Raw genomic sequence first — 22,452 nt, forward strand, 5'->3', positions numbered from 1 at the left:
GACATATCAATAATCTGATTAAACAGCATGATCATTACACAGGTGCACCTTGTGCTGGGGACAAAAACTAGGCCACTAAAATGTGCCGTTTTGTCACACAACACAATGCCACAGGTGTCTCAAGTTTTGAGAGCGCTTGCAATTGGCAAGCTGAGTGCAGGAATGTCTACCAGAGCTGTTGCCAGAGAGTGTATTGTTAATTTCTCTACCGTAAACCACCTCCGTAATTTTTTTAAATAAATTGACAGTACGTCCAACCGGCCGCATGGCGTTGTGTGGGTGAGCGGTTTACTGATGTCAACATTGTAAACAGAGTGCCCCATTACGGCGGAGATGTTCAAATGTTCATAGATGACCAGCAGCGTCAGATAATAACAGGTCAGCACCTCAGGAGTAAATATCAGTTGGCTTTTCATAGCTGATCATTCACAGTTAGAGACAGCAGGTGCGGTAGAGAGTCCAAAACAGCAGGTCCGGGACAAGGTAGCACGTCCGGTGAACAGGTCAGGGTTCCATAGCTGCAGGCAGAACAGTTGAAACTGGAGCAGCAGCATGACCAGGTGGACTGGGGACTGCAAGTAGTCATCAGGCCAGGTAGTCCTGAGGCATGGTCCTAGGGCTCAGGTCCTCCGAGAGAGAGAATTAGAGAGAGAGAATTAGGGGGAGCATACTTAAATTCACACAGGACACCGGATAAGCCATGAGAAATAGTCCAGGTATAACAGACTGACCCTGGCCCTTCGACACAAACTATTGCAGCATAAATACTGTAGTAATGATACCATATCACAGTCTCCAACAGTCTCCAATCCATAGTAACGATACCATATCCCAGTCTCCTATCCATAGTAACGATACCATATCCCAGTCTCCTATCCGTAGTAACAATACCATATCCCAGTCTCCAATCCATAGTAATGATACCATATCCCAGTCTCCAATCCATAGTAATGATACCATATCCCAGTCTCCAATCCATAGTAATGATACCATATCCCAGTCTCCAACAGTCTCCTATCCGTAGTAATGATACCATATCCCAGTCTCCTATCCGTAGTAATGATACCATATCCCAGTCTCCTATCCATAGTAATGATACCATATCCCAGTCTCCTATCCGTAGTAATGATACCATATCCCAGTCTCCAATCCATAGTAATGATACCATATCCCAGTCTCCTATCCGTAGTAATGATACCATATCCCAGTCTCCTATCCGTAGTAATGATACCATATCCCAGTCTCCAATCCGTAGTAATGATACCATATCCCAGTCTCCTATCCGTAGTAACAATACCATATCCCAGTCTCCTATCCGTAGTAATGATACCATATCCCAGTCTCCAATCCGTAGTAATGATACCATATCCCAGTCTCCAATCCGTAGTAACAATACCATATCCCAGTCTCCTATCCGTAGTAACAATACCATATCCCAGTCTCCTATCCATAGTAATGATACCATATCCCAGTCTCCTATCCGTAGTAATGATACCATATCCCAGTCTCCTATCCATAGTAATGATACCATATCACAGTCTCCTATCCGTAGTAACAATACCATATCCCAGTCTCCAATCCATAGTAATGATACCATATCACAGTCTCCTATCCGTAGTAACAATACCATATCCCAGTCTCCAATCCGTAGTAATGATACCATATCCCAGTCTCCTATCCGTAGTAATGATACCATATCCCAGTCTCCAATCCGTAGTAACGATACCATATCCCAGTCTCCTATCCGTAGTAACGATACCATATCCCAGTCTCCTATCCATAGTAACGATACCATATCCCAGTCTCCTATCCGTAGTAACGATACCATATCACAGTCTCCTATCCGTAGTAATGATACCATATCCCAGTCTCCTATCCGTAGTAACAATACCATATCCCAGTCTCCTATCCGTAGTAATGATACCATATCCCAGTCTCCAATCCGTAGTAATGATACCATATCCCAGTCTCCTATCCGTAGTAACGATACCATATCCCAGTCTCCTATCCGTAGTAATGATACCATATCCCAGTCTCCAACAGTCTCCAATCCGTAGTAATGATACCATATCCCAGTCTCCAATCCATAGTAATGATACCATATCCCAGTCTCCAATCCATAGTAATGATACCATATCCCAGTCTCCAATCCATAGTAATGATACCATATCCCAGTCTCCAATCCATAGTAATGATACCATATCCCAGTCTCCAACAGTCTCCAATCCATAGTAATGATACCATATCCCAGTCTCCAATCCATAGTAATGATACCATATCCCAGTCTCCAATCATCCTGCACTAGTGATTTGGATTTCTCTTGCACCTTTCCACCAGCCAAAGCACTTGGCCTCCTCCGCCCCTAGCTTGTAGCACCATTAGCGTGATGCCAGCCACAGCAGGTACTTTGCCCCAGCAGTGTTTGTCGAGTCAAAGGTTTTCCTGGACAGCGGTTCACTTCACTTTGTCCCAAGCTGACTTCTGTGACTGTAGTTTACTCTGGACACGATGGCTGCTGTTCAGAAACTCTTTCCTTATACTCCCAAAGCACCTATAAGGCAGGGGATTTACAGGTAGGCCTCACCTATATTTTACTAAGCATTCATCAGGGGATTTACAGGTAGGCCTCACCTATATTTTACTAAGCATTCATCAGGGGATTTACAGGTAGGCCTCACCTATATTTTACTAAGCATTCATCAGGGGATTTACAGGTAGGCCTCACCTATATTTTACTAAGCATTCATCAGGGGATTTACAGGTAGGCCTCACCTATATTTTACTAAGCATTCATCAGGGGATTTACAGGTAGGCCTCATCTATATTTTACTAAGCATTCATCAGGGGATTTACAGGTAGGCCTCACCTATATTTTACTAAGCATTCATCAGGGGATTTACAGGTAGGCCTCACCTATATTTTACTAAGCATTCATCAGGGGATTTACAGGTAGGCCTCACCTATATTTTACTAAGCATTCATCAGGGGATTTACAGGTAGGCCTCACCTATATTTTACTAAGCATTCATCAGGGGATTTACAGGTAGGCCTCACCTATATTTTACTAAGCATTCATCAGGGGATTTACAGGTAGGCCTCACCTATATTTTACTAAGCATTCATCAGGGGATTTACAGGTAGGCCTTACCTATATTTTACTAAGCATTCATCAGGGGATTTACAGGTAGGCCTCACCTATATTTTACTAAGCATTCATCAGGGGATTTACAGGTAGGCCTCACCTATATTTTACTAAGCATTCATCAGGGGATTTAAAGGTAGGCCTCACCTATATTTTACTAAGCATTCATCAGGGGATTTACAGGTAGGCCTCACCTATATTTTACTAAGCATTCATCAGGGGATTTACAGGTAGGCCTCACCTATATTTTACTAAGCATTCATCAGGGGATTTACAGGTAGGCCTCACCTATATTTTACTAAGCATTCATCAGGGGATTTACAGGTAGGCCTCACCTATATTTTACTAAGCATTCATCAGGGGATTTACAGGTAGGCCTCACCTATATTTTACTAAACATTCATCAGGGGATTTACAGGTAGGCCTCACCTATATTTTACTAAGCATTCATCAGGGGATTTACAGGTAGGCCTCACCTATATTTTACTAAGCATTCATCAGGGGATTTACAGGTAGGCCTCACCTATATTTTACTAAGCATTCATCAGGGGATTTACAGGTAGGCCTCACCTATATTTTACTAAGCATTCATCAGGGGATTTACAGGTAGGCCTCACCTATATTTTACTAAGCATTCATCAGGGGATTTACAGGTAGGCCTCACCTATATTTTACTAAGCATTCATCAGGGGATTTACAGGTAGGCCTCACCTATATTTTACTAAGCATTCATCAGGGGATTTACAGGTAGGCCTCACCTATATTTTACTAAGCATTCATCAGGGGATTTACAGGTAGGCCTCACCTATATTTTACTAAGCATTCATCAGGGGATTTACAGGTAGGCCTCACCTATATTTTACTAAGCATTCATCAGGGGATTTACAGGTAGGCCTCACCTATATTTTACTAAGCATTCATCAGGGGATTTACAGGTAGGCCTCACCTATATTTTACTAAGCATTCATCAGGGGATTTACAGGTAGGCCTCACCTATATTTTACTAAGCATTCATCAGGGGATTTACAGGTAGGCCTCACCTATATTTTACTAAGCATTCATCAGGGGATTTACAGGTAGGCCTCACCTATATTTTACTAAGCATTCATCAGGGGATTTACAGGTAGGCCTCACCTATATTTTACTAAGCATTCATCAATGTGTTTTGTGTTAAATCTTTAGAATGCATCTTAGTGCATGTCTTATCTACATCGCTGTGGACTGTGTTTCATAAACTCTAAGTAGATGAAACACCTGATATGACTATATAACGTGGGGTTAGAAACAATGTTATGAACCTTCCTTTTAGCAGGGAGTCCCATTGAGACCAAGGTTGTTTTGACCAAGGAGTGCTGCATTTCACAATTACACAACAACTTACAGAATCATGACAGCGTAAGAAAATACACACAGAAAATACCAAAAAGTTGTTTACTAAATGGCTAGTTAAAAGTTGTTTACTAAAAGGCTAGTATAAAAGTTGTTTACTAAAAGGCTAGTATAAAAGTTGTTTACTAAAAGGCTAGTATAAAAGTTGTTTACTAAAAGGCTAGTATAAAAGTTGTTTACTAAAAGGCTAGTATAAAAGTTGTTTACTGAAAGTTGGCAACTGTGGTCAGGAGCCAATATAAGAGGGGGAGGAGTTTGTTACCATGATCAGAGATAGTAAAAGAGGATCAAGGTCCACCCCACTAACTAATGGTTAAGGTTGTCTGTTACAGAAACTATGCAGTGCAGTCATAATACTTCAAAGGAAATACAATGACATGTTCCATGTGTTACTTGGTTGACCTAATTGAAAACAATAGGCTAAAGGAGAAGTCACATTTTACTTGAACATAACATGGTGAACATAACAGCTAGAAGGAACCTGGTTATTTAAGGCTACTTGATATTCCAGTCTCCGTGCACTGGCACATGGAAGTCATGGTGTACTCTTTATACAGCTTTCTCTAGGTGTTGAATGTAGGAGGACAAACTCACCTTCTACTATCAATATGTAGCACCACCTGGGGGATCCCAGCCACGGCAGACACTTGGCCCCAGAATGCACCACCTGGGGGATCCCAGCCACGACAGACAGTTGGCCCCAGAATGCACCACCTGGGGGATCCCAGCCACGGCAGACACTTGGCCCCAGAATGCACCACCTGGGGGATCCCAGCCATGACAGACACATCCATATTTATATTCCATAATTAATTACCCAATGAATTAGATATTATCGTAACGTTAGGCCACTCGGCGAGAGCGGAGAGGTTACGGGAGCGGAGAGGTTATTGTAGAGAGTAGAGGTTACAGGAGTAGAGTGGTTACAGGAGTAGAGTGGTTACAGGAGTAGAGTGGTTACAGGAGTAGAGTGGTTACAGGAGTAGAGTGGTTACAGGAGTAGAGTGGTTACAGGAGTAGAGTGGTTACAGGAGTAGAGTGGTTATAGGAGTAGAGTGGTTATAGGAGTAGGGAGGTTATAGGAGTAGAGAGTAGAGTGGTTATAGGAGTAGAGAGTAGAGTGGTTATAGGAGTAGAGAGTAGAGTGGTTATAGGAGTAGAGAGTAGAGTGGTTATAGGAGTAGAGAGTAGTGGTTATAGGAGTAGAGAATAAGAGGTTATAATAGTAGAGAGGTTATAGGAGTAGAGAGTAGAGTGGTTATAGGAGTAGAGAGTAGTGGTTACAGGAGTAGAGTGGTTACAGGAGTAGAGAGTAGAGTGGTGTTACAGGAGTAGAGTGGTGTTACAGGAGTAGAGTGGTGTTACAGGAGTAGAGTGGTGTTACAGGAGTAGAGTGGTGTTACAGGAGTAGAGTGGTGTTACAGGAGTAGAGTGGTGTTACAGGAGTAGAGAGTGGTGTTACAGGAGTAGAGAGTGGTGTTACAGGAGTAGAGAGTGGTGTTACAGGAGTAGAGTGGTTATAGGAGTAGAGAGTAGAGTGGTTACAGGAGTAGAGAGTGGTGTTACAGGAGTAGAGTGGTTACAGGAGTAGAGAGTAGAGTGGTTACAGGAGTAGAGTGGTGTTACAGGAGTAGAGTGGTGTTACAGGAGTAGAGTGGTGTTACAGGAGTAGAGTGGTGTTACAGGAGTAGAGAGTGGTGTTACAGGAGTAGAGAGTGGTGTTACAGGAGTAGAGAGTGGTGTTACAGGAGTAGAGAGTGGTAGTTACAGGAGTAGAGAGTGGTAGTTACAGGAGTAGAGAGTGGTAGTTACAGGAGTAGAGAGTGGTAGTTACAGGAGTAGAGAGTGGTAGTTACAGGAGTAGAGAGTGGTAGTTACAGGAGTAGAGAGTGGTAGTTACAGGAGTAGAGAGTGGTAGTTACAGGAGTAGAGAGTAGTAGTTACAGGAGTAGAGAGTGGTAGTTACAGGAGTAGAGAGTGGTAGTTACAGGAGTAGAGAGTGGTAGTTACAGGAGTAGAGAGTAGTAGTTACAGGAGTAGAGAGTAGTAGTTATAGCAGCAGGGTGGTTATCGAAGTAGAGGTTATAGGAGTAGAGGGTTTATAGAAGTAGAGAGTAGTGTTTATAGGAGCAGAGAGATTATGGAAGTAGAGAGTAGTGGTTATAGGAGTAGAGAGTAGAGTGGTTATAGGAGTAGAGAGTAGAGTGGTTATAGGAGTAGAGAGTAGAGTGGTTATAGGAGTAGAGAGTAGAGTGGTTATAGGAGTAGAGAGTAGAGTGGTTATAGGAGTAGAGAGTAGAGTGGTTATAGGAGTAGAGAGTAGAGTGGTTATAGGAGTAGAGAGTAGTAGTTACAGGAGTAGAGAGTAGTAGTTACAGGAGTAGAGAGTAGTAGTTACAGGAGTAGAGAGTAGTAGTTACAGGAGTAGAGAGTAGTAGTTGTTACAGGAGTAGAGAGTAGTAGTTGTTACAGGAGTAGAGAGTAGTAGTTGTTACAGGAGTAGAGAGTAGTAGTTGTTACAGGAGTAGAGAGTAGTAGTTGTTACAGGAGTAGAGAGTAGTAGTTATAGCAGCAGGGTGGTTATCGAAGTAGAGGTTATAGGAGTAGAGGGTTTATAGAAGTAGAGAGTAGTGTTTATAGGAGCAGAGAGATTATGGAAGTAGAGAGTAGTGGTTATAGGAGTAGAGAGTAGAGTGGTTATAGGAGTAGAGAGTAGAGTGGTTATAGGAGTAGAGAGTAGAGTGGTTATAGGAGTAGAGAGTAGAGTGGTTATAGGAGTAGAGAGTAGAGTGGTTATAGGAGTAGAGAGTAGTGGTTATAGGAGTAGAGAGTAGTGGTTATAGGAGTAGAGAATAAGAGGTTATAATAGTAGAGAGGTTATAGGAGTAGAGAGTAGAGTGGTTATAGGAGTAGAGAGTAGAGTGGTTATAGGAGTAGAGAGTAGAGTGGTTATAGGAGTAGAGAGTAGTGGTTATAGGAGTAGAGAGTAGTGGTTATAGGAGTAGAGAATAAGAGGTTATAATAGTAGAGAGGTTATAGGAGTAGAGAATAAGAGGTTATAATAGTAGAGAGGTTATAGGAGTAGAGAATAAGAGGTTATAATAGTAGAGAGGTTATAGGAGTAGAGAATAAGAGGTTATAATAGTAGAGAGGTTATAGGAGTAGAGAATAAGAGGTTATAATAGTAGAGAGGTTATAGGAGTAGAGAATAAGAGGTTATAATAGTAGAGAGGTTATTGGAGTAAAAAGAGTATTGGATTAGAGAGTAGAGAGGTTATAGAGAGAAGATAGGATATATCAGTATAGAGGTTATAGGTGTAGAGAGTACATAGGTTATAGGAGTACATAGGTTATAGGAGTACATAGGTTATAGGTGTAGAGCGTACATAGGTTATAGGAGTACATAGGTTATAGGAGTAGAGAGTACATAGGTTATAGGAGTACATAGGTTATAGGTGTAGAGCGTACATAGGTTATAGGAGTCGAGAGGTTATAGGAGTCGAGAGGTTATAGAGAGTAGAGAGGTTATAGAGAGTAGAGGCTATAGAGAGTCGAGAGGTTATAGAGAGTCGAGAGGTTATAGAGAGTCGAGAGGTTATAGAGAGTCGAGAGGTTATAGAGAGCCGAGAGGTTATAGAGAGGTTATAGAGAGTCGAGAGGTTATAGAGAGTCGAGAGGTTATAGAGAGTCGAGAGGTTATAGAGAGTAGAGAGGTTGTAGAGAGTAGAGGCTATAGAGAGTCGAGAGGTTGTAGAGAGTAGAGGTTATAGAGAGTCGAGAGGTTATAGAGAGTCGAGAGGTTATAGAGAGTCGAGAGGTTATAGAGAGTCGAGAGGCTATAGAGAGTCGAGAGGCTATAGAGAGTCGAGAGGCTATAGAGAGTCGAGAGGCTATAGAGAGTCGAGAGGCTATAGAGAGTCGAGAGGCTATAGAGAGCCGAGAGGCTATAGAGAGCCGAGAGGCTATAGAGAGCCGAGAGGCTATAGAGAGCCGAGAGGCTATAGAGAGCCGAGAGGTTATACTCTGACACAATGTACATCCAACCCGGAAGCTAGCCGCACCAACGTGTCAGAGGAAACACCGTACACCTGGCAACCAGGAGTAGCTAGTGCGCGATGAGACAAGGATATCCCTGCCGGCCAAACCCTCCCTAACCCGGACGACGCTGGGCCAATTGTGCGCCGCCCCATGGGCCTCCCGGTCGCAGCCGGCTGCGACAGAGCCTGGGCTCGAATCCAGAATCTCTGGTTGCACAGCTAGCACTGCAATGCAGTGCCTTAGACCACTGCGCCACCCAGGAGGCCCTACTTTTCAGATATTTTAATATCTGACTAATAAGTCTTCTATTTCGTGAATCATTCTTTATCTCACGTTAGTCTCATTCCAAACATCGTAAGTTGTTGGTTATCTGCACAAACCCAGTCTTCACTAAGAATCATCCATACATCAATTGTCTTAATCATTTATTTACTAACTAACTAAATAATCACAGAAATGCATAAACAAACAACAATATATGTGGTTAAAAGGAAATGATAAGGGAAGTGGGTGTGGACTGAGAAGGCCGGGAAAGACGAGACACAGTTGATAATTGTAATAATTGAAATGCCAATCCTTTGCACATGAACGCTCACTTATTCGGGAATAATTGCAATCAATCAATATATTTATGCTCAGTGTGTTGTTGTGATCTCTGTTGGAATCGTCCGTCTTTCTGTTGGAAAGTTCATCTGAACTTCTCTTTGCTTCCCTGGAGTCTGTCGTGGTTAGAATGGATAGTTCAGAGTTCCATTCAGAAATGTTCTTATAGAATAGATGTTTCGGCGGTTGTCGGTCTTCGCATTCCAGGTCGACATAAATTCTAGCTACAGTCTAGTAATTAGTATGGAAGATTTGCTCTCATTCTGTCGGTATCGATAGTCTCAGAGTTGAACCACTTCCACCAGTGTAGCCAATGGTCCACGTGGTTTGGTTTGGAATTCAACAATCGTTGCAACCTTAGCTCCCTCAGATGACCGAGGAATGCTTGGTCTCTACTCAAACCTTAGCCCTCTCAGTAATAGAGGAATGCATGGTCTCTACTCAAACCTTGGCCCTCTCAGTAATAGAGGAATGCATGGTCTCTACTCAAACCTTAGCCCTCTCGGTAATAGAGGCACGCATGGTCTCTACTCAAACCTTGGCCCTCTCAGTAATAGAGGAATGCATGGTCTCTACTCAAACCTTAGCCCTCTCAGTAATAGAGGAATGCATGGTCTCTACTCAAACCTTAGCCCTCTCGGTAATAGAGGCACGCATGGTCTCTACTCAAACCTTAGCCCTCTCAGTAATAGAGGAATCCATGGTCTCTACTCAAACCTTAGCCCTCTCAGTAATAGAGGAATGCATGGTCTCTACTCAAACCTTGGCCCTCTCGGTAATAGAGGCACGCATGGTCTCTACTCAAACCTTAGCCCTCTCGGTAATAGAGGAATGCATGGTCTCTACTCAAACCTTAGCCCTCTCGGTAATAGAGGCACGCATGGTCTCTACTCAAACCTTAGCCCTCTCGGTAATAGAGGCACGCATGGTCTCTACTCAAACCTTAGCCCTCTCGGTAATAGAGGAATGCATGGTCTCTACTCAAACCTTAGCCCTCTCGGTAATAGAGGAATGCATGGTCTCTACTCAAACCTTAGCCCTCTCGGTAATAGAGGCACGCATGGTCTCTACTCAAACCTTAGCCCTCTCAGTAATAGAGGAATGCATGGTCTCTACTCAAACCTTAGCCCTCTCGGTAATAGAGGCACGCATGGTCTCTACTCAAACCTTAGCCCTCTCAGTAATAGAGGAATGCATGGTCTCTACTCAAACCTTAGCCCTCTCGGTAATAGAGGAATGCATGGTCTCTACTCAAACCTTAGCCCTCTCGGTAATAGAGGAATGCATGGTCTCTACTCAAACCTTAGCCCTCTCAGTAATAGAGGAATGCATGGTCTCTACTCAAACCTTAGCCCTCTCAGTAATAGAGGAATGCATGGTCTCTACTCAAACCTTAGCCCTCTCAGTAATAGAGGAATGCATGGTCTCTACTCAAACCTTAGCCCTCTCGGTAATAGAGGAATGCATGGTCTCTACTCAAACCTTGGCCCTCTCAGTAATAGAGGAATGCATGGTCTCTACTCAAACCTTAGCCCTTCTCGGTAATAGAGGAATGCATGGTCTCTACTCAAACCTTAGCCCTTCTCGGTAATAGAGGAATCCATGGTCTCTACTCAAACCTTAGCCCTCTCGGTAATAGAGGAATCCATGGTCTCTACTCAAACCTTAGCCCTCTCGGTAATAGAGGAATGCATGGTCTCTACTCAAACCTTAGCCCTCTCGGTAATAGAGGAATGCATGGTCTCTACTCAAACCTTGGCCCTCTCAGTAATAGAGGAATGCATGGTCTCTACTCAAACCTTGGCCCTCTCAGTAATAGAGGTACGCATGGTCTCTACTCAAACCTTAGCCCTCTCAGTAATAGAGGAATGCATGGTCTCTACTCAAACCTTGGCCCTCTCAGTAATAGAGGAATGCATGGTCTCTACTCAAACCTTGGCCCTCTCAGTAATAGAGGTAAGCTGGTCTAAAGGGAATCCCTCCACGTGGGGTTTATATTCGGAACAGCAGAAAGGGGCTGTCCCATGACGCCAGATCATTGTCTACTCATGGGGCGGGCCAATGACTTAATGAAACTTTAAAGGGAATTGGATTCTCACATTACATAATTACACAAATAGTTTCATCTTTACTCAATCATTTTATACAATAATTAGATGCAAATCTCATAACGGAGGCTGTTGTATAAACAGAGTTATGGTAATGTGGCTGTATTGTCTCTCATGAGTTCACAAACATTAGACAAAACGGACCGGGTCGTAGCTGGATTCTCCACCGACCGTTTACACATTCTCCAAAACATGGATATTGTTCAGTTCTCAAGTTCTGTGATGTAGAAGAAGTTCCTTTGTTCTACTGTGAACCCTCTCTCTATACCGCATGAGGGAGAGAGTCTCCTCCAGGAATTTACGCCCTGAGATAACAGAACCTGGGTGTAAGTGGGAGAGAGGGGGAAGGCACTCGCTATACCCAAAGAGGGCCACGTCTTGACTCTAGCAAATTATTGATTTCATGGACCTTGTTTCTTAAGCTACATATGTTAATGTGGGATATTTTTTAGCACTTTTCTGGGATGCTTGCTTGTTTTCATTGCTTTACTGGGAAGCTTAGCAGAAGTAGACATGCTCATGTTATTTATGCTATTGCATAAGTTGCACATATGGTTAAGTTGCACATAGTGGACTTCCTAGTAGAGTGACTTATGTCCAATTGTTTGTGCTCCAGCCAGGCGGTGGTGGTGGATCGGACCGTGTACATCTCTGGCCAGCTGGGGCTGGACGTGGCCTCAGGGAAGCTGGTGGAGGGAGGGGTACAGGCTCAGGCCAGACAGGTGAGAGATGGTGGAGGGAGGGGGGGTCAGGTCAGACAGGTGAGAGATGGTGGAGGGGAGGGAGAGATGGTGGAGGGGAGGGAGAGATGGTGGAGGGGGGAGAGATGTAAAACATATAGTACTATTATAATACTATAACTATAACCCCTCTCTCATCCCCACCCTCCCTCACCCCTCCCTCATCCCCACCCCAACCTCTCCTTCATCCCCACCCCCTCCCTCATCCCCACCCCAACCTCTCCCTCATCCCCACCCCCTCCCTCATCCCCACCCCCAACCCCTCCCTCATCCTCATCCCCACCCCAACCCCTCCCTCATCCCAACGCCTCCCTCACCACCACCCCAACCCCTCCCTCATCCCCAACCCCTCCCTCACCCCCACCCCAACCTCTCCCTCATCTCCAACCCCAACCCCTCCCTCATCCCCACCCCCAACCCCTCCCTCATCCCCACCCCCAACCCCTCCCTCATCCCCACCCCCAACCCCTCCCTCATCCCCACCCCCAACCCCTCCCTCATCCCCACCCTCAACCCCTCCCTCATCCCCACCCTCAACCCCTCCCTCATCCCCACCCTCACCCCCACCCTCATCCCCACCCTCACCCCAAACCCCTCCCTCACCCCAACCCCTCCCTCACCCCCAATCCCTCCCTCACCCCCAACCCCTCCCTCACCACACCCCCTCCCCCCGCCTCCTCACCCACATCCTCCCCCATCCTCCTTCCCACCCCATTCCCCCACCTCCTCACCCAACAGGCTCTGGTCAATATGGGAGAGATCCTGAAAGCAGCTGGATGTGGTTATGACAATGGTAAGCCTCCCTCTTTTTATATATATCATCAGATCAACAAGAATTCATGTATTAAATGTAAAAGACAAAAAAGGATGAGATTAATTCCATCTGAGATCTGAAATGTGTATCTTCTTTACTTTTGTATCTTCTAGTCGTCAAGACAACCGTGCTGTTGGCAGACATTAATGACTTTGTCAACGTCAACGATGTTTATAAGACATGTAAGTGTTTGACCTGACAATGTGAGGGGCTAAGGGTCAAGTTATGGGATAATCTCAATTATATTTATTTGTTTCTTCACATCCTCTCGCCTCCTGCTGAAAACACACAAGGAGATCGAACACAAGCAGTCAAGGAAATCAATTGAGATTCTCTCTCTGTCCGCATCGAACGTTGGGCTTAATCCACCTCTTCATACTGTCCTGCATGTCCACAACTGTCCACACGATGGCGCCCTCTGCCCTGAATAACAGCACTTCTCTCAGGATCTGTTGGCCACTTGTTCGGTGTGTCAACTGCCTAATATTGAATACTGACTTTAGACCCAGCATTCTTCAGTAGCACATTCATATATGTCTGAAAGAACAACAGCTAAATATATGCAAACTTCCAACGTGTTCTGCATGTACAACGTGTGGTAATCAGTTACATATGGGCAATCCATTGCTATAGTTCAAATTGATGCCCTTTATAATTAAACTCTTGTCTGTCTTTGCCTTGCTAAGTTAGGTTTCCCATAGTTCCTTGTCCAAAGGACTCACAATGGGACCCCAGCTCTATGGGTATTATCACGATGCACAGTGGGACTGGACCCTGGTGTGTGTCCCATCACGATGCACAGTGGGACTGAACACTGGTCTGTGTCAGACTCTGAGCGTAAGAGGATACAAGGAAGCTCTGTGAAACCCAACCCTCTCCCTGGGTCTTGTCTGTAGCCTGTAGCCGTACGGTTCCAGACAGCCAATACGACTGTAACCAGCCATGAAGTTCACAGTACTAGGTCTAATATATGGTCCGGAGAATACGTCTCATGTCCATTACCTTAGTTTAGTGTGAATACTAGCAAGAGTACTCTACAGCAGTGGGGTAAAAAGAGACAGAGTCTAGACCAGCGTTCAGACAGGTTTTCAGACAGGTGTAAATGTGTTACTACTCCCTGTAATTCAGAGTTTAGACCAGCGTTCAGCCAGGTTTTCAGACAGGTGTAAATGTGTTACTACTCCCTGTAATTCAGTCTAGACCAGCGTTCAGCCAGGTTTTCAGACAGGTGTAAATGTGTTACTACTCCCTGTAATTCAGTCTAGACCAGCGTTCAGACAGGTTTTCAGCCAGGTGTAAATGTGTTACTACTCCCTGTAATTCAGAGTCTAGACCAGCGTTCAGCCAGGTTTTCAGACAGGTTTTCAGACAGGTGTAAATGTGTTACTACTCCCTGTAATTCAGAGTTTAGACCAGCGTTCAGCCAGGTTTTCAGACAGGTGTAAATGTGTTACTACTCCCTGTAATTCAGAGTCTAGACCAGCGTTCAGACAGGTTTTCAGACAGGTGTAAATGTGCTACTACTCCCTGTAATTCAGACAGGTTTTCAGCCAGGTGTAAATGTGTTACTACTCCCTGTAATTCAGAGTTTAGACCAGCGTTCAGCCAGGTTTTCAGCCAGGTTTTCAGACAGGTTTTCAGACAGGTGTAAATGTGTTACTACTCCCTGTAATTCAGAGTTTAGACCAGCGTTCAGCCAGGTTTTCAGACAGGTTTTCAGACAGGTGTAAATGTGTTACTACTCCCTGTAATTCAGAGTTTAGACCAGCGTTCAGCCAGGTTTTCAGCCAGGTTTTCAGACAGGTTTTCAGACAGGTGTAAATGTGTTACTACTCCCTGTAATTCAGAGTTTAGACCAGCGTTCAGCCAGGTTTTCAGCCAGGTTTTCAGCCAGGTTTTCAGCCAGGTGTAAATGTGTTACTACTCCCTGTAATTCAGAGTTTAGACCAGCGTTCAGCCAGGTTTTCAGCCAGGTTTTCAGCCAGGTGTAAATGTGTTACTGCTCCCTGTAATTCAGAGTCTAGACCAGCGTTCAGCCAGGTTTTCAGCCAGGTGTAAATGTGTTACTACTCCCTGTCATTCAGACAGGTTTTCAGCCAGGTGTAAATGTGTTACTACTCCCTGTCATTCAGACAGGTTTTCAGCCAGGTGTAAATGTGTTACTACTCCCTGTCATTCAGACAGGTTTTCAGCCAGGTGTAAATGTGTTACTACTCCCTGTCATTCAGACAGGTTTTCAGCCAGGTGTAAATGTGTTACTACTCCCTGTCATTCAGACAGGTTTTCAGCCAGGTGTAAATGTGTTACTACTCCCTGTCATTCAGACAGGTTTTCAGCCAGGTGTAAATGTGTTACTACTCCCTGTCATTCAGACAGGTTTTCAGCCAGGTGTAAATGTGTTACTACTCCCTGTCATTCAGACAGGTTTTCAGCCAGGTGTAAATGTGTTACTACTCCCTGTCATTCAGACAGGTTTTCAGCCAGGTGTAAATGTGTTACTACTCCCTGTCATTCAGACAGGTTTTCAGCCAGGTGTAAATGTGTTACTACTCCCTGTCATTCAGAGTCTAGACCAGCGTTCAGCCAGGTTTTCAGCCAGGTTTTCAGCCAGGTGTAAATGTGTTACTACTCCCTGTCATTCAGAGTCTAGACCAGCGTTCAGCCAGGTTTTCAGCCAGGTTTTCAGCCAGGTGTAAATGTGTTACTACTCCCTGTAATTCAGCCAGGTTTTTAGCCAGGTGTAAATGTGTTACTACTCCCTGTCATTCAGCCAGGTTTTCAGCCAGGTGTAAATGTGTTACTGCTCCCTGTAATTCAGAGTCTAGACCAGCGTTCAGCCAGGTTTTCAGCCAGGTGTAAATGTGTTACTACTCCCTGTAATTCAGCCAGGTTTTCAGCCAGGTGTAAATGTGTTACTACTCCCTGTCATTCAGACAGGTTTTCAGCCAGGTGTAAATGTGTTACTACTCCCTGTCATTCAGACAGGTTTTCAGCCAGGTGTAAATGTGTTACTACTCCCTGTCATTCAGACAGGTTTTCAGCCAGGTGTAAATGTGTTACTACTCCCTGTCATTCAGACAGGTTTTCAGCCAGGTGTAAATGTGTTACTACTCCCTGTCATTCAGACAGGTTTTCAGCCAGGTGTAAATGTGTTACTACTCCCTGTCATTCAGACAGGTTTTCAGCCAGGTGTAAATGTGTTACTACTCCCTGTCATTCAGACAGGTTTTCAGCCAGGTGTAAATGTGTTACTACTCCCTGTCATTCAGACAGGTTTTCAGCCAGGTGTAAATGTGTTACTACTCCCTGTCATTCAGACAGGTTTTCAGCCAGGTGTAAATGTGTTACTACTCCCTGTCATTCAGACAGGTTTTCAGCCAGGTGTAAATGTGTTACTACTCCCTGTCATTCAGACAGGTTTTCAGCCAGGTGTAAATGTGTTACTACTCCCTGTCATTCAGACAGGTTTTCAGCCAGGTGTAAATGTGTTACTACTCCCTGTCATTCAGACAGGTTTTCAGCCAGGTGTAAATGTGTTACTACTCCCTGTCATTCAGACAGGTTTTCAGCCAGGTGTAAATGTGTTACTACTCCCTGTCATTCAGACAGGTTTTCAGCCAGGTGTAAATGTGTTACTACTCCCTGTCATTCAGACAGGTTTTCAGCCAGGTGTAAATGTGTTACTACTCCCTGTCATTCAGACAGGTTTTCAGCCAGGTGTAAATGTGTTACTACTCCCTGTCATTCAGACAGGTTTTCAGCCAGGTGTAAATGTGTTACTACTCCCTGTCATTCAGACAGGTTTTCAGCCAGGTGTAAATGTGTTACTACTCCCTGTCATTCAGACAGGTTTTCAGCCAGGTGTAAATGTGTTACTACTCCCTGTCATTCAGACAGGTTTTCAGCCAGGTGTAAATGTGTTACTACTCCCTGTCATTCAGAGTTTAGACCAGCGTTCAGCCAGGTTTTCAGCCAGGTGTAAATGTGTTACTACTCCCTGTAATTCAGACAGGTTTTCAGCCAGGTGTAAATATGTTACTACTCCCTGTCATTCAGACAGGTTTTCAGCCAGGTGTAAATGTGTTACTACTCCCTGTAATTCAGACAGGTTTTCAGCCAGGTGTAAATGTGTTACTACTCCCTGTCATTCAGACAGGTTTTCAGCCAGGTGTAAATGTGTTACTACTCCCTGTCATTCAGAGTCTAGACCAGCGTTCAGACAGGTTTTCAGCCAGGTGTAAATGTGTTACTACTCCCTGTAATTCAGACAGGTTTTCAGCCAGGTGTAAATGTGTTACTACTCCCTGTCATTCAGAGTCTAGACCAGCGTTCAGACAGGTTTTCAGCCAGGTGTAAATGTGTTACTACTCCCTGTAATTCAGACAGGTTTTCAGCCAGGTGTAAATGTGTTACTACTCCCTGTCATTCAGACAGGTTTTCAGCCAGGTGTAAATGTGTTACTACTCCCTGTCATTCAGAGTCTAGACCTTCCTGTTTCTTTCAGGATACACATTTATGGAATTAGGCCTACTTTAATTCAGTATGATTTGGGGAAATTGTATGTACAATATACTTTCTTTTTTTCTTTCAGTTTTCAGCAAAAACTTCCCTGCCAGAGCTGCCTACCAGGTTGTTGCCCTCCCCAGAGTAAGTACCAAAACCACACAGCTCTAACCCTCCCCAGAGTCAGCACCATAACCACACAGCTCTAACCCTCCCCAGAGTCAGCACCATAACCACACAGCTCTAACCCTCCCCAGAGTCAGCACCATAACCACACAGCTCTAACCCTCCCAGAGTCAGCACCATAACCACACAGCTCTAACCCTCCCAGAGTCAGCACCATAACCACACAGCTCTAACCCTCCCCAGAGTCAGCACCATAACCACACAGCTCTAACCCTCCCCAGAGTCAGCACCATAACCACACAGCTCTAACCCTCCCCAGAGTCAGCACCATAACCACACAGCTCTAACCCTCCCAGAGTCAGCACCATAACCACACAGCTCTAACCCTCCCAGAGTCAGCACCATAACCACACAGCTCTAACCCTCCCAGAGTCAGCACCATTACCACACAGCTCTAACCCTCCCCAGAGTCAGCACCATAACCACACAGCTCTAACCCTCCCCAGAGTCAGCACCATAACCACACAGCTCTAACCCTCCCAGAGTCAGCACCATAACCACACAGCTCTAACCCTCCCAGAGTCAGCACCATAACCACACAGCTCTAACCCTCCCAGAGTCAGCACCATAACCACACAGCTCTAACCCTCCCAGAGTCAGCACCATAACCACACAGCTCTAACCCTCCCAGAGTCAGCACCATAACCACACAGCTCTAACCCTCCCAGAGTCAGCACCATAACCACACAGCTCTAACCCTCCCAGAGTCAGCACCATAACCACACAGCTCTAACCCTCCCAGAGTCAGCACCATAACCACACAGCTCTAACCCTCCCCAGAGTCAGCACCATAACCACACAGCTCTAACCCTCCCCAGAGTCAGCACCATAACCACACAGCTCTAACCCTCCCCAGAGTCAGCACCATAACCACACAGCTCTAACCCTCCCCAGAGTCAGCACCATAACCACACAGCTCTAACCCTCCCCAGAGTCAGCACCATAACCACACAGCTCTAACCCTCCCCAGAGTCAGCACCATAACCACACAGCTCTAACCCTCCCCAGAGTCAGCACCATAACCACACAGCTCTAACCCTCCCCAGAGTCAGCACCATAACCACACAGCTCTAACCCTCCCAGAGTCAGCACCATAACCACACAGCTCTAACCCTCCCAGAGTCAGCACCATAACCACACAGCTCTAACCCTCCCAGAGTCAGCACCATAACCACACAGCTCTAACCCTCCCAGAGTCAGCACCATAACCACACAGCTCTAACCCTCCCCAGAGTCAGCACCATAACCACACAGCTCTAACCCTCCCCAGAGTCAGCACCATAACCACACAGCTCTAACCCTCCCCAGAGTCAGCACCATAACCACACAGCTCTAACCCTCCCAGAGTCAGCACCATAACCACACAGCTCTAACCCTCCCAGAGTCAGCACCATAACCACACAGCTCTAACCCTCCCCAGAGTCAGCACCATAACCACACAGCTCTAACCCTCCCCAGAGTCAGCACCATAACCACACAGCTCTAACCCTCCCCAGAGTCAGCACCATAACCACACAGCTCTAACCCTCCCCAGAGTCAGCACCATAACCACACAGCTCTAACCCTCCCCAGAGTCAGCACCATAACCACACAGCTCTAACCCTCCCCAGAGTCAGCACCATAACCACACAGCTCTAACCCTCCCCAGAGTCAGCACCATAACCACACAGCTCTAACCCTCCCAGAGTCAGCACCATAACCACACAGCTCTAACCCTCCCAGAGTCAGCACCATAACCACACAGCTCTAACCCTCCCAGAGTCAGCACCATAACCACACAGCTCTAACCCTCCCAGAGTCAGCACCATAACCACACAGCTCTAACCCGCCCAGAGTCAGCACCATAACCACACAGCTCTAACCCTCCCAGAGTCAGCACCATAACCACACAGCTCTAACCCTCCCAGAGTCAGCACCATAACCACACAGCTCTAACCCTCCGCAGAGTCAGCACCATAACCACACAGCTCTAACCCTCCCAGAGTCAGCACCATAACCACACAGCTCTAACCCTCCCAGAGTCAGCACCATAACCACACAGCTCTAACCCTCCCAGAGTCAGCACCATAACCACACAGCGCTAACCCTCCCAGAGTCAGCACCATAACCACACAGCTCTAACCCTCCCAGAGTCAGCACCATAACCACACAGCTCTAACCCTCCCAGAGTCAGCACCATAACCACACAGCTCTAACCCTCCCCAGAGTCAGCACCATAACCACACAGCTCTAACCCTCCCCAGAGTCAGCACCATAACCACACAGCTCTAACCCTCCCCAGAGTCAGCACCATAACCACACAGCTCTAACCCTCCCCAGAGTCAGCACCATAACCACACAGATCTACTTGATATTAAAGATGTAATACTCTTCCAAATGGTGATTCTAACCTCTCTCTCTCCCTCTCTGGCTCTCAAATCAAATCAAGTTTATTTTATATAGCCCTTCGTACATCAGCTAATATCTCTAAGTGCTGTACAGAAACCCCAAACAGCAAGCAATGCAGGTGTAGAAGCACGGTGGCTAGGAAAAACTCCCTAGAAAGGCCAAAACCTAGGAAGAAACCTAGAGAGGAACCAGGCTATGAGGGGTGGCCAGTCCTCTTCTGGCTGTGCCGGGTGGAGATTATAACAGAACATGGCCAAGATGTTCAGAATGTTCATAAGTGACAAGCATGGTCAAATAATAATCAGGAATAAATGTCAGTTGGCTTTTCATAGCCGATCATTAAGTGTTGAAAACAGCAGGTCTGGGACAGGTAGGGGTTCCATAACCGCAGGCAGAACAGTTGAAACTGGAATAGCAGCAAGGCCAGGTGGACTGGGGACAGCAAGGAGTCATCATGCCCGGTAGTCCTGACGTATGGTCCTAGGGCTCAGGTTCTCCGAGAGAGAGAAAGAAAGAGAGAGCATACTTAAATTCACACAGGACACTGGATAAGACAGGAGAAGTACTCCAGGTATAACCAACTGACCCTAGCCCCCCGACACAAACTACTGCAGCATAAATACTGGAGGCTGAGACAGGAGCGGTCAGGAGACACTGTGGCCCCATCCGATGATACCCCCGGACAGGGCCAAACAGGAAGGATATAACCCGACCCCACCCCCACCCACCACACTCTCTCTCTTTCTCTCTGGTTCTCTCACTCTGGCTCTCCCTCTCTGGCTCTCTCTCTGTCTCTTTCTCTCTGCAGGGTGGTCTGGTGGAGATCGAGGCTGTGGCTGTTCTGGGACCCATCTCTGAGTCCTGACTAACCGGCCAGGGCATCAACAAGCTGTAAACTAACTAACCTGGAAGTGAAAATTTAACAGCCTTGAAATAGTCCTAGTTTAAACATTAATTAAATTAACCCAAACCACCCTTAGACTATACTGGCCAGACATTCTAAGGCCTTGAAGAGGATATATAATGAGGATATAATAATATAATATATATAATGTCATAACATGTTCCTGTTTGTACACTGAACAAAAATATAAACACAACATGTAAAGTGTTGGTTCCATGTTTCATGAGCTGAAATAAAAGATCCCAGAAATGTTCCAAATAAACAAAAAGCTTATTTCTCTCAAAATCGATATACAGGCCTTACCCAAAGCCATATACAGGCCTTACCCAAAGCCATATATAAGACTTACCCAAAGCCATATATAAGACTTACCCAAAGCCATACACAGGCCTTTCCCAAAGCCATACACAGGCCTTACCCAAAGCCATACACAGGCCTTACCCAAAGCCATACACAGGCCTTACCCAAAGCCATATACAGGCCTTACCCAAAGCCATATACAGGCCTTACCCAAAGCCATATACAGGCCTTACCCAAAGCCATATACAGGCCTTACCCAAAGCCATATACAGGCCTTACCCAAAGCCATATACAGGCCTTACCCAAAGCCATATACAGGCCTTACCCAAAGCCATATACAGGCCTTACCCAAAGCCATATACAGGCCTTACCCAAAGCCATATACAGGCCTTACCCAAAGCCATATACAGGCCTTACCCAAAGCCATATACAGGCCTTACCCAAAGCCATATACAGGCCTTACCCAAAGCCATATACAGGCCTTACCCAAAGCCATATACAGGCCTTACCCAAAGCCATATACAGGCCTTACCCAAAGCCATACACAGGCCTTACCCAAAGCCATACACAGGCCTTACCCAAAGCCATACACAGGCCTTACCCAAAGCCATATACAGGCCTTACCCAAAGCCATATACAGGCCTTACCCAAAGCCATACACAGGCCTTACCCAAAGCCATACACAGGCCTTACCCAAAGCCATACACAGGCCTTACCCAAAGCCATACACAGGCCTTACCCAAAGCCATACACAGGCCTTACCCAAAGCCATATACAGGCTTTACCCAAAGCCATATACAGGCTTTACCCAAAGCCATATACAGGCTTTACCCAAAGCCATATACAGGCCTTACCCAAAGCCATACACAGGCCTTACCCAAAGCCATACACAGGCCTTACCCAAAGCCATACACAGGCCTTACCCAAAGCCATATACAGGCCTTACCGATCTTGGTTTTTAGTCTGTTTATTTTTCTATTTTAGTCAACTGTCAAACACACCAAAATGTAACTTGCAACTACAATAAAATCCATAGATTTACTATACCTTTTCTGCCACCTTTTTCTCTTCGTGGGCTCTGTTCCATCGTCTCTATGATGTAATCTAACAGTGTGGATGAGATACTGTCTAACTGACATAAATACTTTTCCTCATACAAAGGATGCTGTTTAAAAAAGCAACGTCAGTGAATGTCTTGAGTTCAGAAACTGTTTTATTCAAACCGTTATAACATGACCAACATGGTCATATTATATACCCTTATAACATGGTTGTAACATGGTCATAATATGGTTGTACAGTCCAAGCCAGCTGTAAAAACAACATCATTTAAATGT

At 45.5% G+C, this 22,452-nt stretch overlaps 1 protein-coding gene and 1 long non-coding RNA gene across 2 annotated transcripts; both read left to right on the forward strand.

Moving 5' to 3' along the window:
• The first annotated feature begins 2,439 nt into the window (after positions 1–2,439).
• rida (reactive intermediate imine deaminase A homolog) lies at positions 2,440–22,159 on the forward strand. Its single transcript, XM_038972286.1, has 6 exons — positions 2,440–2,573; positions 11,897–12,002; positions 12,759–12,813; positions 12,948–13,016; positions 17,426–17,481; positions 20,720–22,159. Exons 1-6 carry the CDS (start codon positions 2,509–2,511, stop codon positions 20,774–20,776), a joined length of 408 nt encoding a protein of 135 aa, XP_038828214.1. The 5' UTR covers positions 2,440–2,508; the 3' UTR covers positions 20,777–22,159.
• Positions 13,023–15,416, forward strand: LOC120027371. The gene is made up of 3 exons (XR_005473295.1): positions 13,023–13,997; positions 14,116–14,819; positions 14,875–15,416. It is a non-coding gene; the product is annotated as an uncharacterized LOC120027371 (long non-coding RNA).
• Positions 22,160–22,452: the final 293 nt, after the last annotated feature.

The sequence above is a fragment of the Salvelinus namaycush genome, chromosome 32, assembly GCF_016432855.1.
Source record: "Salvelinus namaycush isolate Seneca chromosome 32, SaNama_1.0, whole genome shotgun sequence".
In the NCBI taxonomy this organism is placed as follows: Eukaryota; Metazoa; Chordata; class Actinopteri; order Salmoniformes; family Salmonidae; genus Salvelinus; species Salvelinus namaycush.

What these genes read in the sequence shown, in the direction of transcription:
- rida (XM_038972286.1), top strand. Translation starts at nt 2,509, where the DNA reads ATGGCTGCTGTTCAGAAACTCTTTCCTTATACTCCCAAAGCACCTATA. An exon ending in CAACGATGTTTATAAGACAT is followed by an intron (nt 13,017 to 17,425) that starts GTAAGTGTTTGA and finishes TTTTTCTTTCAG; the next exon opens with TTTTCAGCAAAAACTTCCCT. An exon ending in AGGTTGTTGCCCTCCCCAGA is followed by an intron (nt 17,482 to 20,719) that starts GTAAGTACCAAA and finishes TTCTCTCTGCAG; the next exon opens with GGTGGTCTGGTGGAGATCGA.